Source organism: Camarhynchus parvulus, chromosome 17, assembly GCF_901933205.1.
Source record: "Camarhynchus parvulus chromosome 17, STF_HiC, whole genome shotgun sequence".
NCBI lineage: Eukaryota > Metazoa > Chordata > Aves > Passeriformes > Thraupidae > Camarhynchus > Camarhynchus parvulus.
This window is the reverse complement of record NC_044587.1, coordinates 8,863,290-8,885,234: the sequence shown is the minus strand read 5'-3', so window position 1 is coordinate 8,885,234 and position 21,945 is coordinate 8,863,290. Positions and strand designations below refer to the sequence as shown.

The following is a 21,945-nucleotide window of genomic DNA, read 5'->3' as shown; positions in this document are numbered from 1 at the left end:
TGTGGGGAGCAGCGAGGCTTGGAAGGAAGAGGAAAGTGGCCAAGAGGCCTCAGGAGTGAGTCAGGGCCAGGCTGTCCCCGGGTGAGTCACTGCAGCACGAGGGGGGCTCGGGTGTCACCCCCAGGCAGCAGGAGGGGCAGGGCTGGGAACCTCCACAGCGAGGAGATGGGGACAGCGGGCAGGCAGGACAGCCCAGGAGCTGTGCCACATGTCCCCTGCCTTGTCCCAGCCTGTCAGGGCTCTGCAGGTCCCTGCCAGACAGGGAAACAGCCCTGGGAGAGAACCCTCCAGCCCAGCTTCTCTACCCATGCCCCAAGGAGGGGATCAGGATGGGATCTGAGCCTGCTGGGAGGCTCCAGGGGATCATCCTTGCACTGCTGACCTGCCCACAGCACCTGGCAGGGCTGGGGACACTGCTGACACCTTCCACAGCACCTGGCAGGGCTGAGGACAGGGCCAGGTGTCCAGGAGGGACAGCCCAGGGCAGTGAGCAGATCTCTCCCAGTGCATACAGACTTTTCTAAGGTGATTACAATTAACTCCAAGCCTAAGCAGCTTTTGCTAAGGGGCAGCTTAATAATCAGGGGGGAAAAGCACTGAGAAAGTAAAATCTGCTCTTTTCTCAGCCTTTGGTGGGAGTCAGAGCTGGGCTGAGCTTCCAGGGGTTGGAGCTGCTCCATCCATGGAGCTCAGAACCCCTCCCAGGTGGGACAATCCTCCTGTCCCTGCCAGGCCTGGGGCAGGATTTGCCTCCCAAGAGCCTTCCCAAGGTCACTCCCTCCAGGCTGAGCCGGGGGACATCCCTGGGTCTGTCCCCAGCCCTGTGCCCTGTCCAGGCAGGGCTGGTGCAAGAAGCCCCTGTGCCACTTCCCAGGGCAAATTTAATAAATTTCCTTCATTAATGTGAGGTTAAGAACCTGGAGGGACAGGACACAGGGAATGGCTCCCACTCCCAGAGGGCAGGGCTGGGTGGGATATTGGGAATTGGGAATTGTTCCCTGTGAGGGTGGGCAGGCCCTGGCACAGGGTGCCCAGAGCAGCTGTGGCTGCCCCTGGATCCCTGGCAGTGCCCAGGAAAAGCTCTGTGTTCTAAAGCTTTTTCAAAAAATACCTCTACGGATAATAAATAAAAGGGACCCAAGATTGCCTGATTTCAGCAATTTAATGTGGCATTTTACTTTGTGCTTTGGTCTTCAGGCAAAAACCTCAATGTCCAGTGGCTGCTCCATCCCTGGCAGTGCCCAAGGCCAGGCTGGACAGGGCTGGGAGCACCTGGGACAGTGGGAGGTGTCCCTGCCATGGCAGGGGTGGCACTGGGTGGGATTTAAGGTGACTTTAAACTCAAACCCTCCTGGAACAAGGGGCAGGAGCCCTTGGGGTGGGCACTGCCCAGCCCACCAGAGTGCCAAGGGACAGTTTTGGAGCAGCCAGGGGCTGCAGGGACACCAGGCTGACCTCATCTGTGTGAGGAACAGAGCTGCACATCCCCAGTCCTTACAGAGGAGCTGCTGTTACACAAACACAGTCTGAGACAGGGAGCTGAAAATTCCCACAGCAATCAGAACCAGAGGCAGAAACAGAGCCTCTAATTTAGGGGGGGGGAAAAAAAACCCAACAACCTAAAGTGCCCTCCAACAACAAAAGAGCCTTCATGGAATATGAAACAGGATCCTGGAGCTCCCAGGAGCAGAGAGGGGCAGGAAGAACAATGTCACAGACAAATCTGGGCTGGAGGAATGCGGCACCGAGCCCTCCTTGGCCACTGCCCACTTGGGAAGGCTTCTCCATCACATGCTGAGGAGGAAGAGAGGGAGGAGAGGATTTTCTGGCTGGCAGAGGGGGTGGTGGAGGGGCTCACACCTCCCCTGTGTGCCTCAGCAGCACCCAGCAGGTGGGAGGGGAATTAGAGATGAAAACTGGGGGTTTGTTAGCAGGAGATCAATTCCTCTTTTATCCAGAGCTGGTTTTGCTCACAGCTGCTGCTCCAGCCAGCACGGGGGGTTCTGGGGTGCTGAGCTCACCCAGAAATGATCCTCAGGGGGATGAGGGGTCACAGCACCCAGCCCCACACAAAGGAGGGGGCACATTCAGCCCAACGAGCCCAGAGACCCCCAGCACAAAATAAAAAGGAAAAGAGCAGATTTTCAGGAGATTTAATCCAATGTGGAGGGATGGAAACTCTCAGTGAAACCCAGGCTCCAGATCCCACCCTATTACAGCAGCTCTGGCAAAACTGAGGTAAAATTGAGGCTGCCCAGAGTTCCCAGGAATGAAAGAAGCATTTAGAAATTGGGCAGAGTCTAAAATGCCCACAAGAACACCTGATTTGGAGCAGGTTTCAGCTCTGGCACCGCCTTCCTCAGGAAATTTCTCACCATCCCAAGCATGGCCAGGACTTGGGGCTTAGCCCAGGAATGCCCAGGCCACAGCCAAGCAGGAAAATCGTGTTTTCCTGCCAGAGTATCACTGATGTGGGAGGCAGGTCCTGCCTCCACCCAGCCCTGCACCCCTGCCCAGAGCCCTGCACCCTCAGCCCTGCACTCCTGCCCAGAGCTCTGGCAGCTCTTGGGAAGATTTTGGGGTTTGGTGACTTTAATTAACAAATATTTTCTCCCTCAGGGTGGGAAATAGGCAGCAGGGCAGCTCTGGAGCCAGGCTTTGTGCTGGCTCCTGGAAATACTTCCTCATGGGCAGAGGATGGAGCTGGGCACAGGGATGCTCCAGGGAGCTGGGGGTGATGCTGGCATTGATGAGATGCTCAATCATGGAATCCCAGACTGGTTTGGGTTAAAAGGAACCTTAAAATCATCCTGATCCACCCCCTGCTGTGAGCAGGGACATGTCCCACTATCCCAGGGTGCTTCCAGCCTGGCCTTGGGCACTGCCAGGGATCCAGGGGGGCCACAGCTTCTCTGTGCCAGGGAACACCACCCTGCCAGGGAACAATTCCTAATTCCCAATATCCCACCCATCTCTGCCCTCTGGCACTGGGAGCCATTCCCTGGGTCCTCTCCCTCCACCCCTTGTCCAAAATCCCTCTCCAGCTCTCCGGGAGCCCCTCCAGGCACTGGAAGGACCTCCCTGGATCCTTCCCTGTAGCCACATTTCACAGAGAAAAGCAAGGCACAATTCTCCCCAAGAATATTTCTGGGTTTTTCCTTTCTCTGAGGAAGGAAACCCAGAGAATGTGGGGTTCAGAGAATGTGAAACCCAGAAATGTTCTTGGCGAGAATCGTGCCTTGCTCTTCTCTGTGAAGAGAAATGTGGCTACACTTCCCTTCCCCAAAGTTCCTCAACAACTCCCGCCCAACTCCTCATGAGCTGCAAACCACCCCCTGTCCCCAGAGCCCCAGGCTGGCCTCAGCTGCCTGTGGAGCAGGAGGTGGCCGCAGTGTCCCCAGGTGTCACCCACCGTTGTTGCAGTGCCTCACGCAGTCCTGGAACACCGCCCGCCACTTCTCCTGCTCCTTGCCCGTCATCACACAGAAATAGTAGTGCCGGGCATAGGGGTGCCACAGCACCAGGGGGAAATCCGTGGGGCACTTCAGGATGGGAGAGTGCCCAGATTTCGGTGTCACACCTGCGGAAAAGCGGGGGTGGTGTCAGGGGGAGAGGGGGATGGACAGGGATGGGGAAGCTGCAGGGCTGGGGGTGTCCAGCAGGGACACACAGACACTGCAGCTCCTTCCCAGGGCTTTGCTGGCAGTTGTTCTAAAAAAATGCAAAAAGAGCCTCATTTTTTTGAAAAGGAGATCAGAATGAAAATTGAAAGGTAAAATTAAAAGTAATTAAACATCATATGGTTGTCACAGAGTCTTGGACATATTTTCCTTCCTATTCTCCTTCCTGTTCTTTTCTTTCTTTCTTTCTTTTCTTTCCTTCCTTTCTTTCTTTTCTTTCTTTCTTTCTTTCTTTCTTTCTTTCTTTCTTTCTTTCTTTCTTTCTTTCTTTCTTTCTTTCTTTCTTTCTTTCTTTCTTTCTTTCTTTCTTTCTTTCTTTCTTTCTTTTCTTTCTTTCTTTCTTTCTTTCTTTCTTTCTTTCTTTCTTTCTTTTTTCTTTCTTTCTTTCTTTCTTTCTTTCTTTCTTTCTTTCTCCTTTCTTTCTTTCTTTCTTTCTCTTTCTTTCTTTCTTTCTTTTCTTTCTTTCTTTCTTTCTTTCTTTCTTTCTTTCTTTCTTTTCTTTCTTTCTTTCTTTCTTTCTTTCTTTCTTTCTTCTTTCTTTCTTTCTTTCTTTTCTTTCTTTCTTTCTTTCTTTCTTTCTTTTTTTTTCTTTCTTTCTTCTTTCTTTTCTTTTTCTTTCTTTCTTTCTTTCTTTCTTTCTTTCTTTTCTTTCTTTTTCTTTCTTTCTTTCTTTCTTTCTTTTCTTTCTTTCTTTCTTTCTTTTCTTTCTTTCTTTCTTTTCTTTCTTTCTTTCTTTTTCTTTCTTTTCCTTCCTTCCTTCCTTCCTTCCTTCCTTCCTTCCTTCCTTCCTTCCTTCCTTCCTTCCTTCCTTCCTTCCTTCCTTCCTTCCTTCCTCCCTCCCTCCCTCCCTCCTTCCCTCCCCCCTCCCTCCCTCCATCCCAAAATCACCCTTCTCTGAAGGTTCCCAAGGATACAACACCCTACAATCACCCTTTTCTGAAGTCCCTCAGGGATCACACCCCCAAACCCACCCAAAGGTCCCCACGAGGCCCCTCACCAGGCAGGCTGTTGTTGACCAGCTCCAGGTACTGCTCCACGGAGGTGAGGACCTTGTAGCCAGCGCTGTTGACCAACACCCGGGGCGGCTGCTCCCGCTCATAGGCCTGAGCAGGAGAAATGGTCATGGATGGGGTGTCCCCTGGGGTGGACCCTGGGGTGGACCCTGCTGGAGGTGGGTGAAAGGGGGGCTGTCCTCACCAGTTTGTTCTCGTAGAGGACCAGCCCGTAGTTGTGGGGCACCACACAGAAGCGGTTCCTCCACTTCTTGTTCTCCTCGATGTACTGGAAGATGTTGCCTGAGTAGATGACATGGTCCTCCAGAGGAACCTGCAGGGAGGGGACAGCACAGGTGTCCTAGACTGCCAAGCAATGTGTGTTCTGTCACCATCTGTCAGAGCTGGGGCAGTTCTCTGCTGTCCATGGGGCAGTTTTTTCTTTATCTCTCCCACAGCCAATCCCTCCCTCCAGGAGATCTCTGCTGTCCATGGCCACTGAGTGTCCCTGCAGGGCTGATCCAATTCCAGCACCCCATGGGGAGATGCTGCGCCCAGGGGAGGAGCCAAGCATTCCTACCTGGATCCAATCTGAGACTGGGACACCATACACAGCCTTTCCACTGGATTCCCAGAGGAACAGCTGCCTTTTCCACTGGATTTTCAAAGGAAAACTCCCCCCTTGTGCAGGATCCCTGCTCCAGCAGCAGCACAGCTGGCACTGCAGGAGGGCTGTGCCCCCATGGGATGGGGCTGTGCCACCCCCTGACACACAGGGGGGCAGGGACTGCTCTGACTCTGGCTGTGTTGTTTTGATTTACTGCATTGTTTATTTTACTTTCATTTTCTTCCTTAATAAAGAACTGTTATTCCTGCTCCCATACCTTTGCCTGAGAGCGCCTTAATCTCAAATTTATAATAATTTAGAGGGACAGGGTTTACATTTTCCATTTCAAGGGAGGCTCCTGCCTTCCTTAGCAGACACCTGGCTTTGCAAACTGAGACAACAAGGGATCAGGGAGGGGACAGCTGTGCTCTGGGGAGGACAGTGAGGTCCATCCATGGTGGTCTGGGTGGGTGTTTCCTCTCCAGGGCTGTGCTGAGGGTCTCCACTGCATCACCTCCCATGGCAGCACAAATTTTGGTGCCTGAATTGGTGCATTTGGGAGATGCTTTGAGGGGCACAGCCCTAGAAAAGCTCTGAGGGTGGCTCATCCAGCACATGGTGACACCTGTGGTGACACCTCTGCCCCTGGCATGTCCCCCAGGGACACACCAAGCTCAGCTGAGCCCTCCAGCTCCCCATGCTGAGTGGAAGGTTGGAGCAGAGCTCTCCAGCAGCTCTTCCCAGCCCCAGCTGGAATTGCCCTGCCGTGGGGCAGGGGGAGGATGTGTGCCACTGCTGCCAGCAGGTCCTGCCAGGGGCATCTGCAGGTGGCAGGAACCAAACCCTGCCCAGCAGGGTCTTCTGATGGGACAGGGCAGAGGAAAAGCACAAAGTCACCCCACAGATGATGCTCAGATGTTCTGGACTTCACTGGGACCAGTGATAGCTTTTTTTAAACTAGGAGAGATTTTGAGTGGATTTTGGGAAGGGTGACCCACTGGCAGGGTGGGCAGGCCCTGGCACAGGTGCCCAGAGCAGCTGTGGCTGCCCCTGGATCCCTGGCAGTGCCCAAGGCCAGGCTGGGCAGGGCTGGGAGCACCTGGGACAGTGGGAGGTGTCCCTGCCATGGCAGGGGTGGCACTGGATGGCTTTAAGGTCCCTTTTAACCCAACCATTCCATGACTCCATGCCAGGATTCCATGCCAGGACCAGGCCAAGGACATCCCGTGCCCCCCAGGCTGTGCAGCCCCTCCCCAGCTCTGCAGCACCTTTTGGCCAGCAGTGTTTGCACCATCCCAAACACAGCCTGCCTGAGAGAGCCAACAATTTGTCCCAGGAATTTTTATGGTCCCAGGAACATAAACAAGAGCTGAGAGCTCTCGTGAGGGCTGGAGCGTGTGGCAGCCGCCTCTTCTGCCGTGGCCACCCAGCCTCCACCATGGTGGCCTCCAGCAGGGACCAGCCAGGGCTTGGATCCCACCCTGCCCCAGCAGGCACTGCCAGGACCCTGGGAAGGGCTGGGCAGCACAGGGGACATCCCAGTGGCACTGCCAGGATCTTGGAAGGGCTGGGCAGCACATGGGACATCCCAGTGGCACTGCCAGGACCCTGAGAGGGGCTGGGCAGCACATGGGACATCCCAGTGGCACTGCCAGGATCTTGGAAGGGCTGGGCAGCACATGGGATATCCCAGTGGCACTGCCAGGACTTTGGAAGGGCATGGGCAGCACATGGGACATCCCAGTGGCACTGCCAAGACCCTGGGACAGGCTGGGCAGCACATGGGACATCCCAGTGGCACTGCCAGGACCCTGGGAGGGGCTGGGCAGCACAGGACATCCCAGTGGCACTGCCAGGACCCTGGAAGGGGCTGGGCAGCACATGGGACATCCCAGTGGCACTGCCAGGACCCTGGGACGGGCTGGGCAGCACATGGGACATCCCAGTGGCACTGCCAGGACCCTGGGAAGGGGCTGGGCAGCACATGGGACATCCCAGTGGCACTGCCAGGATCTTGGAAGGGCTGGGCAGCACATGGGACATCCCAGTGGCACTGCCAGGACCCTGGGAAGGGCTGGGCAGCAGACAGGACACTGAGCAGAAGGAATTCCTATTTCTACATGGGGTTTTTCCAAGACTTGCAGTGTCCCTGACCTCCTGACCCCACTGCTGTCCCTCAGACATTCCTGGGCTGCTTGCTGGAGCTTTTGGATGAAGCAACCAACCTGGGGATGGAGGCACCTCCCGGGGGGGCTGAAGGCATCTGAGGAACCCAAGGGCGCTGAGGACACCAGGAACCTCCACTCCTTTGTTTTTTCTAACACACCCAGGCCCTGGCAGGTCCCTGAGGAGATGGGACGTGTCCTGGCGCCTGGGCAAGGTGTCACCTCCATGGGTAGGTCAGGGACATGGCCTCTGTGAGCACCCAGGGCTGGAGGCTGAGCTCAGGGAGGCATTGCACAGATTCCTGAGCAGAGCCGCCCCTTTAAGCCCCAGACAAAAGCAGCAGCCTGTGGCCATGTGCAATCACAGCTCTTCCTGCTTTCAAGGACAGCAGCTCCACCAACCTGGCCAGGCAGGACCCCAAGAAAATCACCCCAGGGAGCTCCCCAAGCCATGTCAGCTTGTGAGCAGCCCCACCTGAGGTGATCTGCCTTGGGGAAGAGGGGAAGGAGGGATCCCACAGAGCCTCAGCACCAATCCCATCCCTTTAGCCAGGCAGGAGACACGTGGCAGATCAGCTGCTGATGGAATAAAACCCAGGCTGAGCCCTGACACAGCTCTGGGGACCCTGGGGAGCCACCAGCACCCTGGGAGCCCCAGCACAGCTGTCCCCTCCTCACACACCCTCCCCACCCCAGAGAGGAACCCAGAGGGCTCCTCCCAGCCCCAGGAAATATTTGGGACAGGCAGGTGTGTGCCAGGCTGTGGGGCTGGGCAGGGAGGGGCTGGGGAGCCCCTGGGGTGCCCAAATCCCTGTCACAGCACCAGGGGCACAGGGTGTCAGGGAGGATTTTTCAGGAGCTCTGGATTGTTGGAGAGGCCAGAGGCAGATGTGTTTATTCCATATTCTCATTGCTGTTTTATCTTGTTGGTCTTTCAGGTGCCTGCTGCAGATCAGACTCAGAGCCACCTCTGGGGTCACCTGCCAGGGGGTTCCTGCTCCTCCCTAGGGATGTGCCCAGGTGGGAGCAGCACTCACACCCAGGAGCAGGAGGACAGTGCCTGGCACATCTGCTCAGGGGGGCACTGAGGGGTCCCTGAGCTCCTGCAGCCCTGGCATGGGGCACAGACATGCACACAGCTGACCCGGCTGTGTGCTCTTCCCTGGGGTGGGACAAACCCAGCCCAGGGAGCCCTGGAGTACACAAGGCCCCAGGATGGGCTGGGCCAGCAGCACAGGGCACATTGCACCCAGGAGCAAGGAGAACCCGAGCCCCAGGGCCACCGGCAGGGAGAGGGACAGAAAGGAGGCGCCAGCCCCCAGCAGTGACTCGCCAAGGGGAATGAGCCCCCCTGAAGTGGCTCCAAAAGCAGTTACCAGGGCTGTGGGAAGGACAGGGAGCTGGGGAGGGAAGGACAGGGAGCTGGGATGGAGGCCTTGCCTTGCTGTGGGAAGGACAGGGAGCTGGGATGGAGATGGAGGCCTTACCTTGTGGTGGGAAGGACAGGGAGCTGGGGATGAGCCCTCACCTTGCTGTGGGAAGCACATGGAGCCCTTACCCTACTGTGGGAAGCACATGGAGCCCTTACCCTACTGTGGGAAGGACAATTAGGTGGGATGGAGCCCTCACCCTGCTGTGTAAGGACAGGAAACTGGGGATGGAGGCCTTGCCTTGCAGTGGAAGGACAGGGAGCTGAGATGAGCTCTTACTTTGCTGTGGGAAGCACAGGGAGCTGGGGATGAAGGCCTTGCCCTGCTGTGGGAAGCACAGGGAGCTGGGATGAGCCCTTGCCTCGCAGTGGAAGGACAGGGAGCTGGGGATGGAGGCCTGGAGCCCTTACCCTGCTGTGAGAAGCACAGGGAGATGGGGAGGGACAGGGACAGGGAGCTGGGATGAGCCCTTACCCTGCTATGGGAAGGACAGGGAGCTGGGATGGAGATGGAGGTCTCACCTCGTGGTGGGAAGGACAGGGAGCCCTTACCCTGCTATGGGAAGGACAGAAGCTGGGGAGGGAATCCTTACTTTGCTGGGGGAAGCACAGGGAGCTGGGGATGGAGGCCTTGCCTTGCTGTGGGAAGCACAGGGAGCTGGGATGGAGATGGAGGCCTTACCTTGTGGTGGGAAGGACAGGGAGCTGGGGAGGGACAGGGACAGGGAGCTGGGATGAGCCCTCACCCTGCTGTGGGAAGGACAGGGAGCTCGAGATGGAGGCCTGGAGCCCTCACCTTGTGGTGGGAAGGACAGGGAGCTGGATGAGCCCTCACCTTGCAATGGGAAGCACAGGGAGCTGAGGAGGGACAGGGACAGGGAGCTGGGATGAGCCCTCATCTTGCTGTGGGAAGCACAGGGAGCCCTTACCCTGCTATGGGAAGGACAGGGAGGTGGGATGGAGCCCTCATCCTGCTGTGTAAGGACAGGGAGCTGGGCAGGGACAGGGACAGGGAGCCGGACGAGCCCTCACCTTGCGGTGCAGCAGCTGGGCCTGCGGGCCCCCGGCGCCCTCAATCTCATAGCGGACGCTGTTGAAGAGAGCGACCCCAAACTGCTCCTTGTAGCAGCGGCAGAACTCGCCCAGCACCTTCTCCGTCCTCTCTGGGGGGAAAAACGACAAAAAAAAATTTAAAATTTTAAAAGTTTAATAGTAATGGAATGGTTATAAAAATAGTAATATAATTAGAGTAATAAAAGTTTGAGTAGAGTAATAATTAGAGTAATAATTTAGAGTAATAAAAATTGAGATTAGGACAATAGGAGACAATAAAAACAAAGAGTTATGGGCAGTCCAGGTGCCTCTTTCTGGGCAAAATAAGCCTGAAAAAGGACAAACGTTAACAGAGGATTAACCCTTAAAAGCAATAACCTGTTGCATATTCATACACCTCATACATGATGCATAAATTCCATTCAAACAAAGGATTCTGTCTGGTCAGTGTCAACTTCTTCCGCTGAATCCTGACGGCTCTTCAGGGCTGAGCAAGGTGGGAAGAAGTTCATTTCTTTGATAATGGAGCAATAAATTCTCTTTCTCTGAAAGATTTAGGTGTCCTGTGCCTACTATCTCAGTGGGAGTACCTCATTCCTTTCTTTAAAGAAATATCCCACATACATAGTTTGTATTTTAACTAAAGAAGTTCCATTTGAACTACAAAATTACATTTCCCATACTATTAAACTGTTAATACAGCACTACTGATCAATACAACATAATACATAGAGTAAATATCTGCGTAGAGCCATGTAATATGCACTTTTCACATCTGCAATGGGACAGCACAGCCACGTCAGGCACGGGCTGGGTTTGGGGTCTGAGCCCCTCAGAGCCCACCCAGACCCCTCCCCAGTCACCCTCCTGCCTGTTGGAATATAAAAATATATCTAAACAGCTTAAGTCTCAGTGTGCACCAGCCTTACTGTCTGTAACTGCTCTTAGAATTTTCTCAAAGCAACCTAAAATTCACCAAAGTCTTCTCAAAGCAACCTAAAATTCACCTAAAATTCACCAAAGTTACTAAAACACGAGCTGTACTAAAATAAGAATGAAGGAGCTGAGAGGCTGCATACCAAAATCACAAGAACTAAATAACAGAAGACTGTAGAACACCTACACAGTAACCAATCACAAACACTAAAAAATGAAGGCAGAAAACAAAAGAACAAAATGAACACACCAATCAAGAAGTGTAGATTTATAAAATCTATAAAAGTGCATGTAATATAAACAATAAACAACCTCCATTTAATCGTATTATTTAATTATTCAAGAGTCCTGGTTTACCCACAACGCTGCAACAGCCTTTGGTGCAGGGACCACGGCAGAACCTGCTGCCTCCTGCCCTCCCTGAGCAGCCCAGGGCCTGATTCAGGGTCAGGATGATCTCTTTTTTTGGCCTTTCACATTAATTTCATGGATTCCTCTCCCCAGCAGGAAATTCCTGACATTGAGCTGATTCCGGCCCTGCCGGGGCTTCCTGTGCCTTGTGCAGCTCCTGGCCCTGCTCCGGCCACCTCAGCTGGCTGGGATTGGGGTGAGCCCCCCATTCCCCAGCCCAAGCATCACTGACACCCCCAGACCCCGCTGTGCCCCCACAAGGGACATCCTACAGAGGGCTGCCAGCCTGGGCTGCAGCAGGGATTGGGGTTGGGCTGAGGGGAAAGGACAGCCTGGACCCCCCCACACTCACCCACATGAGGCAGGGACCCCCACCAGCAGCCCAAACTCCAACCTGGGATGAGTCCAAGGTGCTGGGAGAGCCTGAGCTGCCAGGTATCCCCCTGCACCCCACACTGGAGGAGATCCCCTCCATCCCACAGGCAGCCCCTGGATGCAGACCCTGGATGCAGGGGATGGGGGCACACTGCAAACCCACCCCAAACAGCAGGGATGGGGCTTTTCCAGCCCCAACGTGGCCAGAGGAGCCCCTTGGGCACCCTGACCCTCCCAGCACCTCCCCACCCCTGCCCCAACCCCACACGGGGGTCCCACACCAAAACCCCATCCTGAAGCATCCCAAGGCTGCAGAAACAACTCCCCCCTGAGCTGCTTTTGGCACACAGAGCCTCGACTTTGAACTCCCCAGTCAACTTTGCCCCAGAGCCTGTGAAAAATGAAGAATTTGAGTCTCCTCCAACAATTTCTGACAGCTCAGGCTTGGCCGGAGCGCTGGCGATGGGCGCGGGGAGGATGGATCCTGGCTCTGCATCCCAGTGCTGGAGCCAGCACGATGCTGGGGGCACAGACCCAGACAAAACAGCCCCCACGCCGGCTTGGCACAGTCTGGCAGCAGCCAAAACCTCCAACAGGAGCCAAAATCTGTAACAGGAGCCAAAATCTGCAGCAGGAGCCAAAATCTGCAGCAGGAGCCAGCCCGGAGCTGTGCTGGCAGCCAAGGGAGCACAAGGAGCAGCTTTGCTGCAGGGTGCTGCAAATCCCCACGGGATGAGCAGCTCCAGAGGAAAATGCTGCCCAGGGAGGGATAAACCCATCCCTGAGGAGATGCCAGCACTGCCAGCCACAGGAGCAAACCACAGAGCAGGGCAAAACCCCCCAAAACTGAACAAAATCACAGCAAAGGATGAGACACCGCAGCTCATCCCAGCACAGAATTCCTCAGCCTGGGTTTTGGCCTCTCCCCCTGGCCTCCACACAGCACCTCTGTTGCAATTCCTGTCTCCCAGGCTGTGTGATTCTGGCCAGGGCTCTGGGCAGCCATGCAGAGAGCTGAGATTGAAAAGGACATTCTGAGGTTTCATTTCCCTTCAGTCCATGGGAAAAAAGGAGCCCCTGGTCCCCGGGCAGGCGAGACAGCTTAGTCACTCATTCTTCCCTGATTAACAGCAGGGCCAATTAAGGAGGGTTTAAGCACATGGAAAAGCAAAAGTCAATTATTTGCAGAGGTTGGAACAAGACTTGCAGTCAAACATCCGAGGTGACTAAATCTGCCCGGGCTCAGCAGGATGCTCAGGGTGCTGGGGGGATGCTGGGGGCCACTGGTGCTCCCTGCCTGGTTGCCCTGGGGGCAAGCCCAGGGGAGCCAGAGGGACAGGGACCTCTGGGGGTGACATAAGAGTGAGGGATGTGCCTGAGCAGAGGGTAGGTGCCCACGCTGCCCGTGCCAGAGGGTGTCCTGACCCCTCACATCTGGCAGGGCTGATGTGTCACCCTCAGGAAGTGCCTCAGCCGCCCCCTGGCTCCTCCATCAGGCTGAGCAAAGCCTCCCCGAAGAGCTGGGGGCTGTGCAGAGCATTCCTCGCCAGCACAAGGGAGCACTGAGGGCTGTACAGAGCATTCTGTGCTCCAGCTCTGTGACCAAAGCCACCCACGAGTGGCTGTCCCTCCACGAGCAGCTTTGGCTGCACATCCAGCCAGGAGCTGCAGGGGGCTGGGGACAGGGACAGCCCCCTAGACTGTCACCTGGCATGGCAAAGGAGGGAAGGGACCCCTGCAGCCAACACCACCCCGGGTGTGGGCTCAGACACCCACGAAGCCTTTGGCAAACAGCAGCACCCACAGGGAGCTGCCAGGGCAGGGTGTCCCCAGCCACCCACCCACCCCAGCACTTTCCCAATGCCCCTGTTTGCTTTGGGACCAGCCCCACACCCTCCCCCTGGCACCAGCCCGTCCCTGGCACACCCAGAGGGGCGGCTGGGCTGGCACAGGCCCTGGCACGTCCCTGGGCTGGCTCCTGGCAGGGGGAAAGCCGCTGTGGGGTTCCAAGAGCAGCAGCACCAACGCCTGGCTGGGCAGGATCCCTGTGTCAGCACCTCTGGTGACAGAGCTGCTCTGTCCCCAGCCCCCAGCTCCCCTCCTGCCTCTCTGTGACTCAGGCACACGTGGTGGCTCCAGCAGGGGGGACATGAAGGGGCTGCACAGCCCAGAGGGCACCCAGAGGGCACCCAAACCCCAGAGCAGGCTGGGTGCAGGGTGGGATGGCAAGGACACAGCGAGGACAGGGTTCAGCCAGGCCACAGCAGCTCCAGAGGACACACAGAGGGCTCTGGGCACCCAAACCCCAAACCGGGCTGGGTCCAGGGCTGGGTGGGATGCTGGCAGCAAGGACAGGGCTCAGCCAGGCCACAGCAGCTCCCAGCCACACTCCAGCCCTCCCTGCCAGCTCCCCAGGGCTCCCACACCGCGCTGGCATCACCCAGGCAGGCTGTGCTGTGGGCACAGCAGGGCACAGAGCAGGGCAGCACAGGTGTGTCATTGTCCCAGGTCAGCCCGAGGCTCCTGGGGCTGAAAACAGGACAGGAGGCTCCTCTTCTGCCCAGCCCCTGAGCAGTGGTGCCAGCAGAGCTGTCTCCCAGGGCAGGGTGACAGGCAGGGCACAGCCCTGGAGCACTGGGTGCCCCAAGGGCAGGCACAGCCCTGGCGTGCTCAGAGGTCACGGCCAGGGCAGCCCTGGCTGGCTCCTGCTCCCTCTGAGCCAGGGCAGGAGGTGGATTCTGCCTTCAGGATTCCAAAGGCAAACTGTCCAGGCTGGTCCAGCAGCCTGCACTGGCTGTGTCCTGCCCTTGGAAGCATCTCCAGCCCCATAATCAGCCCCACATACAGAATCACAGACTGCTCTGGGCTGGAAGGGACCTTGGAGATTCATCCCCTTCACCCCTGCCATGGCAGGGACACCTCCCACTGTCCCAGGCTGCTCCCAGCCCTGCCCAGCCTGGCCTTGGGCACTGCCAGGGATCCAGGGGCAGCCCCAGCTGCTCTGGGCACCCTGTGCCAGGGCCTGCCCACCCTGCCAGGGAACAATTCCTGATTCCCAATATCCCATCCAGCCCTGCCCTCTGGCAGTGGGAGCCATTCCCTGTGTCCTGTCCCTCCATCCCTTGTCCCCAGTCCCTCTCCAGCTCTCCTGGAGCCCCTTGCAGGCCCTGGCAGGGACTCTGAGCTCTCCCTGGAGCTTCTCCTCTCTAGGTGAGCACCCCCAGCTCTCCCAGGCTGGCTCCAGAGCAGCTCCATGGCCTCCTCTGGTCTCTCTCCAGCACAGACACATCCCGAGGCAGCAGCCAGCTCTGACCCTGACCTCCCATTCCCCAGAGCCAGCCCCAGCTCTGTGCTCTGGGGAAAAGCCACCCAGGAGCTGCAGGTGTGACCCCGAGGCCTGATCTCCTGCAGCCCAGCCCTGACCTTGCTCTGATCCCTCCTGCTGCTGCCTTTGCTGCCTGCAGGCTGTGTCAGCAGGGTGGGGAGAGCAGAGCTCCAGGAATTCACCCCACAGCCCCAGGCTCACACCGAGCCCTCCCAGCACCAGAGTGTGTCCAGAGCTCGTTTTCCTCATTGCCCTTGAGATCATGTGAAAATGGGAGTGCTGCTGGAAACAGCCCAGGCCTGGGCAGCCCAGTCAGCAGATCCAGCCAGGGGGAGGTCAGTCATGCACAGGTTTGCTCCAAATTTTCCTTGTCCTTCCTCCTCCTCCTCATTCTTGCTCAGCTCAGCACACCCAGGACCCACAGGGGTATCAGGGGATGCTTGTGTGTCCGTGGTAGGACAGAGCCTGATGGGGACAGGGACGTGGCTCAGCCCACGTGTGTCCCAGGGCTGGGCAGCTGCTCCCAAAGGCAGTGGGAGCAGAGCTCTGGGGCTGAGGGGCAGCAGCAGCACAGGCACACCCAGCAGCAGGGAATTAGGGGATGGTTTGGGTTGGAAGGACCTTACAGCTCATCCAGTGCCAGCCCTGCCATCCCCTGCCACACCTCCCACTGTCCCAGGTGCGCCCAGCCCTGCCCAGCCTGGCCTTGGGCACTGCCAGGGATCCAGGGGCAGCCCCAGCTGCTCTGGGCACCCTGTGCCAGGGCTGCCCACCCCTCACAGGGAAGGATTTCTGCCCTATATAACACCTAATTTCCCTTCTTTCAGTTTGCAGCCATTGCCCCTTGTCCTCTCCCTACAATTCCTGATGAAAATCCCTCTCTGGTCTCCCTTGTGCTGTGGAGACCTCCCAGGCCCTTCTCTTCTCCACCACACCCAGCCAGCCCCGTGTGCTCACACAGCCCCCACCCAGAGGGGCTGCAGCAGCAGCTGCCAAGCCCAGGGGAACTTCTGCATCCTCCTCCAAGGCCACATCCCATTGTGCCAATGGTGCAGTAAAACAATCCACTGCCTTAAGATTCCCACCTGCTGCTGCTTGGAACTGAATTCCCATTTTTTTCCTGTCAAGTCCATCTAGAATCACTGAGTTACTCCCACTGCTGTATTAAACTGAGCAACTCAGCCTAAGCTCTCTGTGTGCCATGGCCCAACCACCAGAGACACCAAGAGAATTTTACATTTCAATTACTGTTGCTGCTGATATGCTTGGAATGGGCCAGCACTCACATCCCTCAGGTGTCCCCTGCCCTTCCCACCTGTGCAGGGGCTGAGGTGCCTTTGGAAGCCCAGCCCTTGCAAAAGGCCCCTGGGATGATGAAAAATCATGGAATAACAGATTGGTTCAGGTTGGAAAGGAGCTCAAAGCTCGTCCCATCCCAAGCCCTGCCACTGTCCCAGGAGTGGAGTGACAGCAGGGGCTGGAGCAGGGTGCCCAAACCCCTGTGGATGGATGCCACAGGGATGCCTCACCCCAGGCAGGGAATTTTCCTCTTGGTCCAGAAAAAATGAAGAGAAACAAAAAGGCCAAAGCAGCTCACTGAAGCAGAACCCCTGGGCACGGAGGGCAGGGCCCCAGCCCTGCGGGACAGCCAGGCTCAGGCCAGCTCCCCTGGCCACACTCAGTGTCCCCTGTGCCCCTGCCAGGGGGGGACAGGGATGTGCCTGAGGGCAGGGGGAGCTCACAGCCTCCTGTCCCTGTGCTGGGGCTCCCTGCCCTGGGGACAGTCCCTCTGTGCCATGCTGGGAGTGACCTGTGATGTGGTGGTGACCCGTGGGCAGTGTGTGCTGGCCTGGCCAGTTTGCCCAGGCTGCTGGGGGAGGAGTTAATTACTAATTTAGCCCGTAAATGATTAGTGAGCGGGGGCAGGCTGCTGGGGGGGGAGCACAGGCTCCAGAGCAGTGGCACTGACAGGGCCAGGCACCACGGTGGCACTGACAGGGCCAGCAATGGCCTGGGTGGCTCTTCCAGCAAGGGAAACAAAGGCCCTGCAGGGAGGCTGATGCCACTGCGTGTCCCCAGGTCACCCCTCTCAGTGGGGCTCTCTCTGCTGCCAGCTCCAGCACACCCTGGCTGTTCCCACTGTCCTTGGCCATCCTCCTGTCCCAAATCCTGGCATTATGCAGACAGGGTGGGGGGGCATCCCCCTGAGGGCACTGCACGGTGAGGATGGGGGGCACAGGATGACATGGATGAGGTGCCCAGAGCACCCCACAAACAGCACCCAGACAGGAGCACCCATGGCCAGAGGCTGTCCTGGCTCATCCCAGCAGGGATATGGCAAACACTGACAGCAGGAGGTGGCTCCAGCAGCAGCACAAGGGACAGTGCCACTGTGGATGGGGCACAGGGATCCCGCAGAGCCAGCGGGGCACCCAAAGGGTTAAGCCCCAGCCGGCAGTTTAGGGTTTCGGGAATTTGGATGTGAGCTCATTTCCACCCAGAAGCACAAACTCCCTCACAGGGGCCTGACTCAGCCCGGCTGAGCATCCCGAGGAGGTGCCAGCACTGGGGGAAGTTGGGCACCAGTTCCTCACCCGGGGGCACTGGGACAGGGGCTGGGGGAGGTTTTGGAGGTTTTGTTCCTGAGCATGGCCAAACCAGGGGCTGACCCAGCAGCTCTCTGTATTTCCCCCTCTCATACACATCAGGAGAGGCTGAAATAAGGAAAGCAAAGCAGGGAGAGCAAAAACTGGGAAAGTTTCCCCTCTGACCTCCTCGGATGCAAATACACCCTTCACCCAAACCCACTCAAACCCACCCCAAACTCAGCCAATCCCACCCAAACACACCCCAAACCCACCCAAACCCAGCCCGGGTGTTCCTGCTCTGTGCTGCTGTCAGGACTGGCACTGAGCTTGGCTGGCACAAGTGGGGAGCAGAGGCTGCTCTGATGCCAGGCACTGCTCAGCACCAGGGATGTGGCAGGACAGGGGCACTGCCAGGCTGCAGCAGCACCCCAAAATCCATCGGGAATCTTTTCAGAATTGAGAACATTGCCCCAGAGCAGCTCAGCAGGGCGGTGGGGGTGGGAAGGGAGCACACGGTGCCTCCCCGGGCAGCAGCTGGGGCTGCCCTGTGACTCAGCCGCGCTGGGAAGGGTGGGCTGAGCAGCAGGAAGGGATGAGGCAGCGGAGCCTCGCTGGAGAAACCAGCTGGGGCCGGGCCTGAACCGGTTGAGCCTCTCTGGCCGTGCCCGAGCCGTGCCGGGCTCTGCCCCCGGATGAGTCAGAAGCGCCCGCGGTGCCAGCGCAGGGCTGGGGCACCCGCCGGGGACACAGCTCTGCCACCCCATCCCTGCGGTGTCCCCCGGCCAGCTGGCACCCCCAGAGGGCTCTGTGCCCACCCTGCAGTGCCCAGGTGTTGGGGAAGATGAAACAGGAGAGCCTTATAAATATGATTGCCTGGCAAAAGATTTTGAGAATATGGAAACTATAAGTGAGATTGAAATGAAAGCAGCTTTGAGATCCCTCAGTTACTGAACAACTGGAAAACAATGGCATGGCCAGCTGAAGGTGATCCCCTTTTGATGGAACAACACCCTCTGCTTGCAGACAGGCCCAAGGGTCAGAGCAGACCCTGCCAGCTTGGCAGAAGGGGCCTAAAGAGGAGATTTTAGGGTTTAAAATGTAACACAGGATGGTAATGTAGTGATTCTTACAGGCTGTATGGAAATGCTATAGGATTTGTATCTTGTACTAGATTGGTTAGTGAGAATCAGAATATCCAACACAGAAGAAGATTTATTGTATTGTAATGGGAACTTCGCTCTCTTGCCTTTTACTCTCTTGCCCTTTTACTCTCTCACCCTCTCATCCTCTCTCCCCCTCTCTTCTCTCAGCCTGCTCTGAGCTGTGGCTGGCAGCTCCCAGCAGGGCCCTGCACCCAGGCCCTTTGCAATAAACCCCAAGTTCCAGACCTGGCTGCAGAGATCTCTCGTCTCTGTCCATCCCCACTGTCCTACCCCCATCACTCCCACACCCAGCCCATCCCCAGCACCCCTCCCTGCCTGCACAGCACCACTGCCCTCCCAGCCCACCCCACCTGCCGGGACACACCGCGCTCCCCTGCCTGGCCCTGCGCGGCTCTCGAGCCAAGCACGGCGCTGGAAATGAAGCAGCACATTCCGCAGCAACTCCCCAACCTCCAAACAGCTGAAAAACACTGACAAAACCTCTCTGGGGCAAGCCTTGCACACCTTCTGCTGCTCCTTTGGGCACCGCTGCTCCTGCTCCCCAGTCCCCAAACCCTGAGCCGGGCTCAGCCCCGGTCCCTAAACCCTTCCCGGGGCTCGGGGCACACCCAGGGTTAGAGGCCAGGAGTTTTCCCGTGCCATGGATGCCGGTGTCCCGCTGCTTCTGGGAACAAGGCAGCGTGTGGCTGCCTTGGTTTAAAGAAAAAGAGGAGAAAAAAGCAAAGGGCTATCACAAGGGACTTAAAGTATTCTGCTTTAAAAGCCTGAAGCCAGCATTGTAAAGCTTAGAGTTACACATCTTTTTTTCCTCAAGTGTGAGACTGATGCTCATTAGGGAAAAGTTTCCTAAAATGGTAAAATAATAAAAACATTTATATGTAATAAAAAAATCAAATTATCCAATCCCTAAGTGTAGATTTTAATAGGAGGCGCCTACTATGGAAAAATTTACCTGAGCATATGTCTAAGAAATAAAAGCCACAGAAACAATTATTTCCATGACATGAGTACTCAAATGTACTCAAATGTGTGTGAGAGGAATATACCCGTGGATAAGAAATAAGAAATAAGAAATTAGAAATAAGAAATAAGAAATAAATAACAAATAAATAGCAAACGGCAGTGTGGCTCCCAGCGCCTCTCGGGGCTGCACTGAGGGCCTGCCCTGAGCCTCCCAGCCCAAGCACATCCAAGGGATGGGGCAGGAGGAGATCCCTGTTCCCAGGAGGAGATCCCTGTCCCCACGCAGCCTGGCAGCCCCCTTTGCCCTTGGAGCAGCCTTTGGGGCAGTGCTCCAAAGCCGTGGGGCACAGGTGCCCTCAGGTGTGCCAGCCCAGAGTGGCACCAGCAGAGGTGACAGCACTCCCAGGATGTGTCCCATGGACAGGCAGGTGGCTGTGGGAGGATGGAGCATCCCTGGCTTGGCTCAAGATGAACACCAAACCCTGAGCTAGAGCAGCAGCCCTGCCCTCATCCTGGCTGCAGCCACATCACCACACGTGTCCCTTGTCCCCCTGGGTGCCACCAGCACCCGGGCAGGGTGGAGAGGAGCTGCCACCCCTCTGGCTGTCCCCACAGCAGGGTGGGACCCAGCACCACCCCAGATAAGGCCCGGCTCATCCCCCAGCACCGGCTGGGCTGCATTGCATCCGTCCCTCGGGATGGCGCAATCCCGCCGAGCCGAGCCCAGCCCAGCCCAGCCGAGCCAGGTGTGCCCCGGCATCCACACCCTCCTGCCAGCCCCTGCCAGCTGGGGACAGGGAGCTGAGGTCCCCACGGCAAAGGGGACACTGCAAACTTGGCCATCCCCTCCAGCTGGGGCGGGCGGTCCTTGCTCAGGGATGTCCCAGGAGCTGTGTCCCTTGTGTCCCCCCGTGCCCAGCCCCAGGAGAGGAGCTGGACCTGGCACACTGTCCCTGTGCCCAGCTGGACAGTGCCAGCGGGAAACCCAATCCAGCCCCAGGGGAGGAGACTGAACAAAGATTTTTATGTACATCTAAAAAAACAACCCAACCACAAGGGATTGAAGCAAACAGACCTGAACCTGTCCTGGAGCTGTCCTGGAGCTCCCTCCCTGCTGCTGGGGAGGGTCCTGTGCCCAGCTCCTCCATACCCATCCCACAGGATGCTGAGCCACCACAATTTTGGGGTCTGGGAGCTGGCCCACCCCAGCTTTGGGCAGAAAAACCTCTAAAGGGGCTGAGCAGAGCTGGCAGGAGGAGAAGGGAAGCCAGGACAAGTGTCCCCAGGAGCCACCAGCACAGCAGATGGGTGAGATCCTGCCCCAGGCCTCTGTCACCTGCAGGGCAGTGTCCCATCCATCCTGAATGTCCCATTTGGGGTGCGAGCTCCCAAGAGGAATTCCCCAGAGAAATCCCTGCCAGGGAAGGGCAGAAGGGGACACAGAAGGGCAGGAGGGCATGGCAAAGGGCAGGGAGGCAGGGAGAAGGGCACTGTGCTCTACCAGAGCTGGGACCTGTGTCAAATGTCGCTGCTCTTTCCCTTTGAAAAGGGGGAAAAGGTGGAGTTTTATTCCTTCCTCCCCTGCCGGTCCAGGAGACTGGGAGGAAGCAGGGACTGCTCTGCTCTGCCCCTTCCTCCCCTGCTGGCCCCAGCACCGGGCTCTCCACGGAGCCACTGCAGGCACGGCCAGGCAGGGGACAAGGCTCCGAGGCCAGCCAGGGGCTGGGGAGGTGTAGAAGCCACGGGACAGAGAGAGAGAAACAGCAAGCATTTCTCACAGCAGCTTGTGAGAGATTTTAAAGAGTTAGGAAGATGTGACAACTTGTTAAGCATAAACAATTTGCAGGTAGCGTTTCTCTACTTCGTCTTTCTGCTCCTCTCAAAGACAGTGTGTGAGGAAGATGTTTCTGTTAGTTAGCCAATAGAATAGAATCTATCCTATCACTCTATAAAACCGTGTGGTTCCCTTCAATAAAGCCTTCTTTGCCTTTCCTACAATCCTGCCTCAATCTCGGTGCGAGAGTGACAGGGAGGGGCACAGCCCCTGCTTGGGGACCCCAGGAGGAGGTGACATCCCCCCCAAAGTGGGTGGTGGGAGCAGAGCTGGGTCCTGCAGGGGCAGAGCAGCTCCTGTGAGACACCCTGCCCCACAAAGTGCCCGTGGATGAGCGTCCCTGCATCCCTCCAGCCCTGCTTCCTGCAGGGAAACTGGGGGGCACAGCAGCCTGGCAGTGCCAGGAGGGTGGGCTGGGGCTGGC

The 21,945-nt window shown here is 57.1% G+C and overlaps 1 protein-coding gene across 1 annotated transcript in view; it reads right to left on the bottom strand.

Annotated features, from left to right (window-relative positions):
• NIBAN2 (niban apoptosis regulator 2) overlaps window positions 1–21,945 on the bottom strand; it is a 36,845-nt gene that overhangs the window by 9,226 nt on the left and 5,674 nt on the right. Inside the window, exons 3-6 of the mRNA XM_030961705.1 lie at window positions 9,906–10,036; window positions 4,878–5,006; window positions 4,678–4,783; window positions 3,413–3,580 (exon numbers count right to left, since the gene is read on the bottom strand). Coding sequence (XP_030817565.1) covers window positions 3,413–3,580; window positions 4,678–4,783; window positions 4,878–5,006; window positions 9,906–10,036 — 534 coding nt within the window. The remainder of the gene's footprint in view (window positions 1–3,412; window positions 3,581–4,677; window positions 4,784–4,877; window positions 5,007–9,905; window positions 10,037–21,945) is intronic.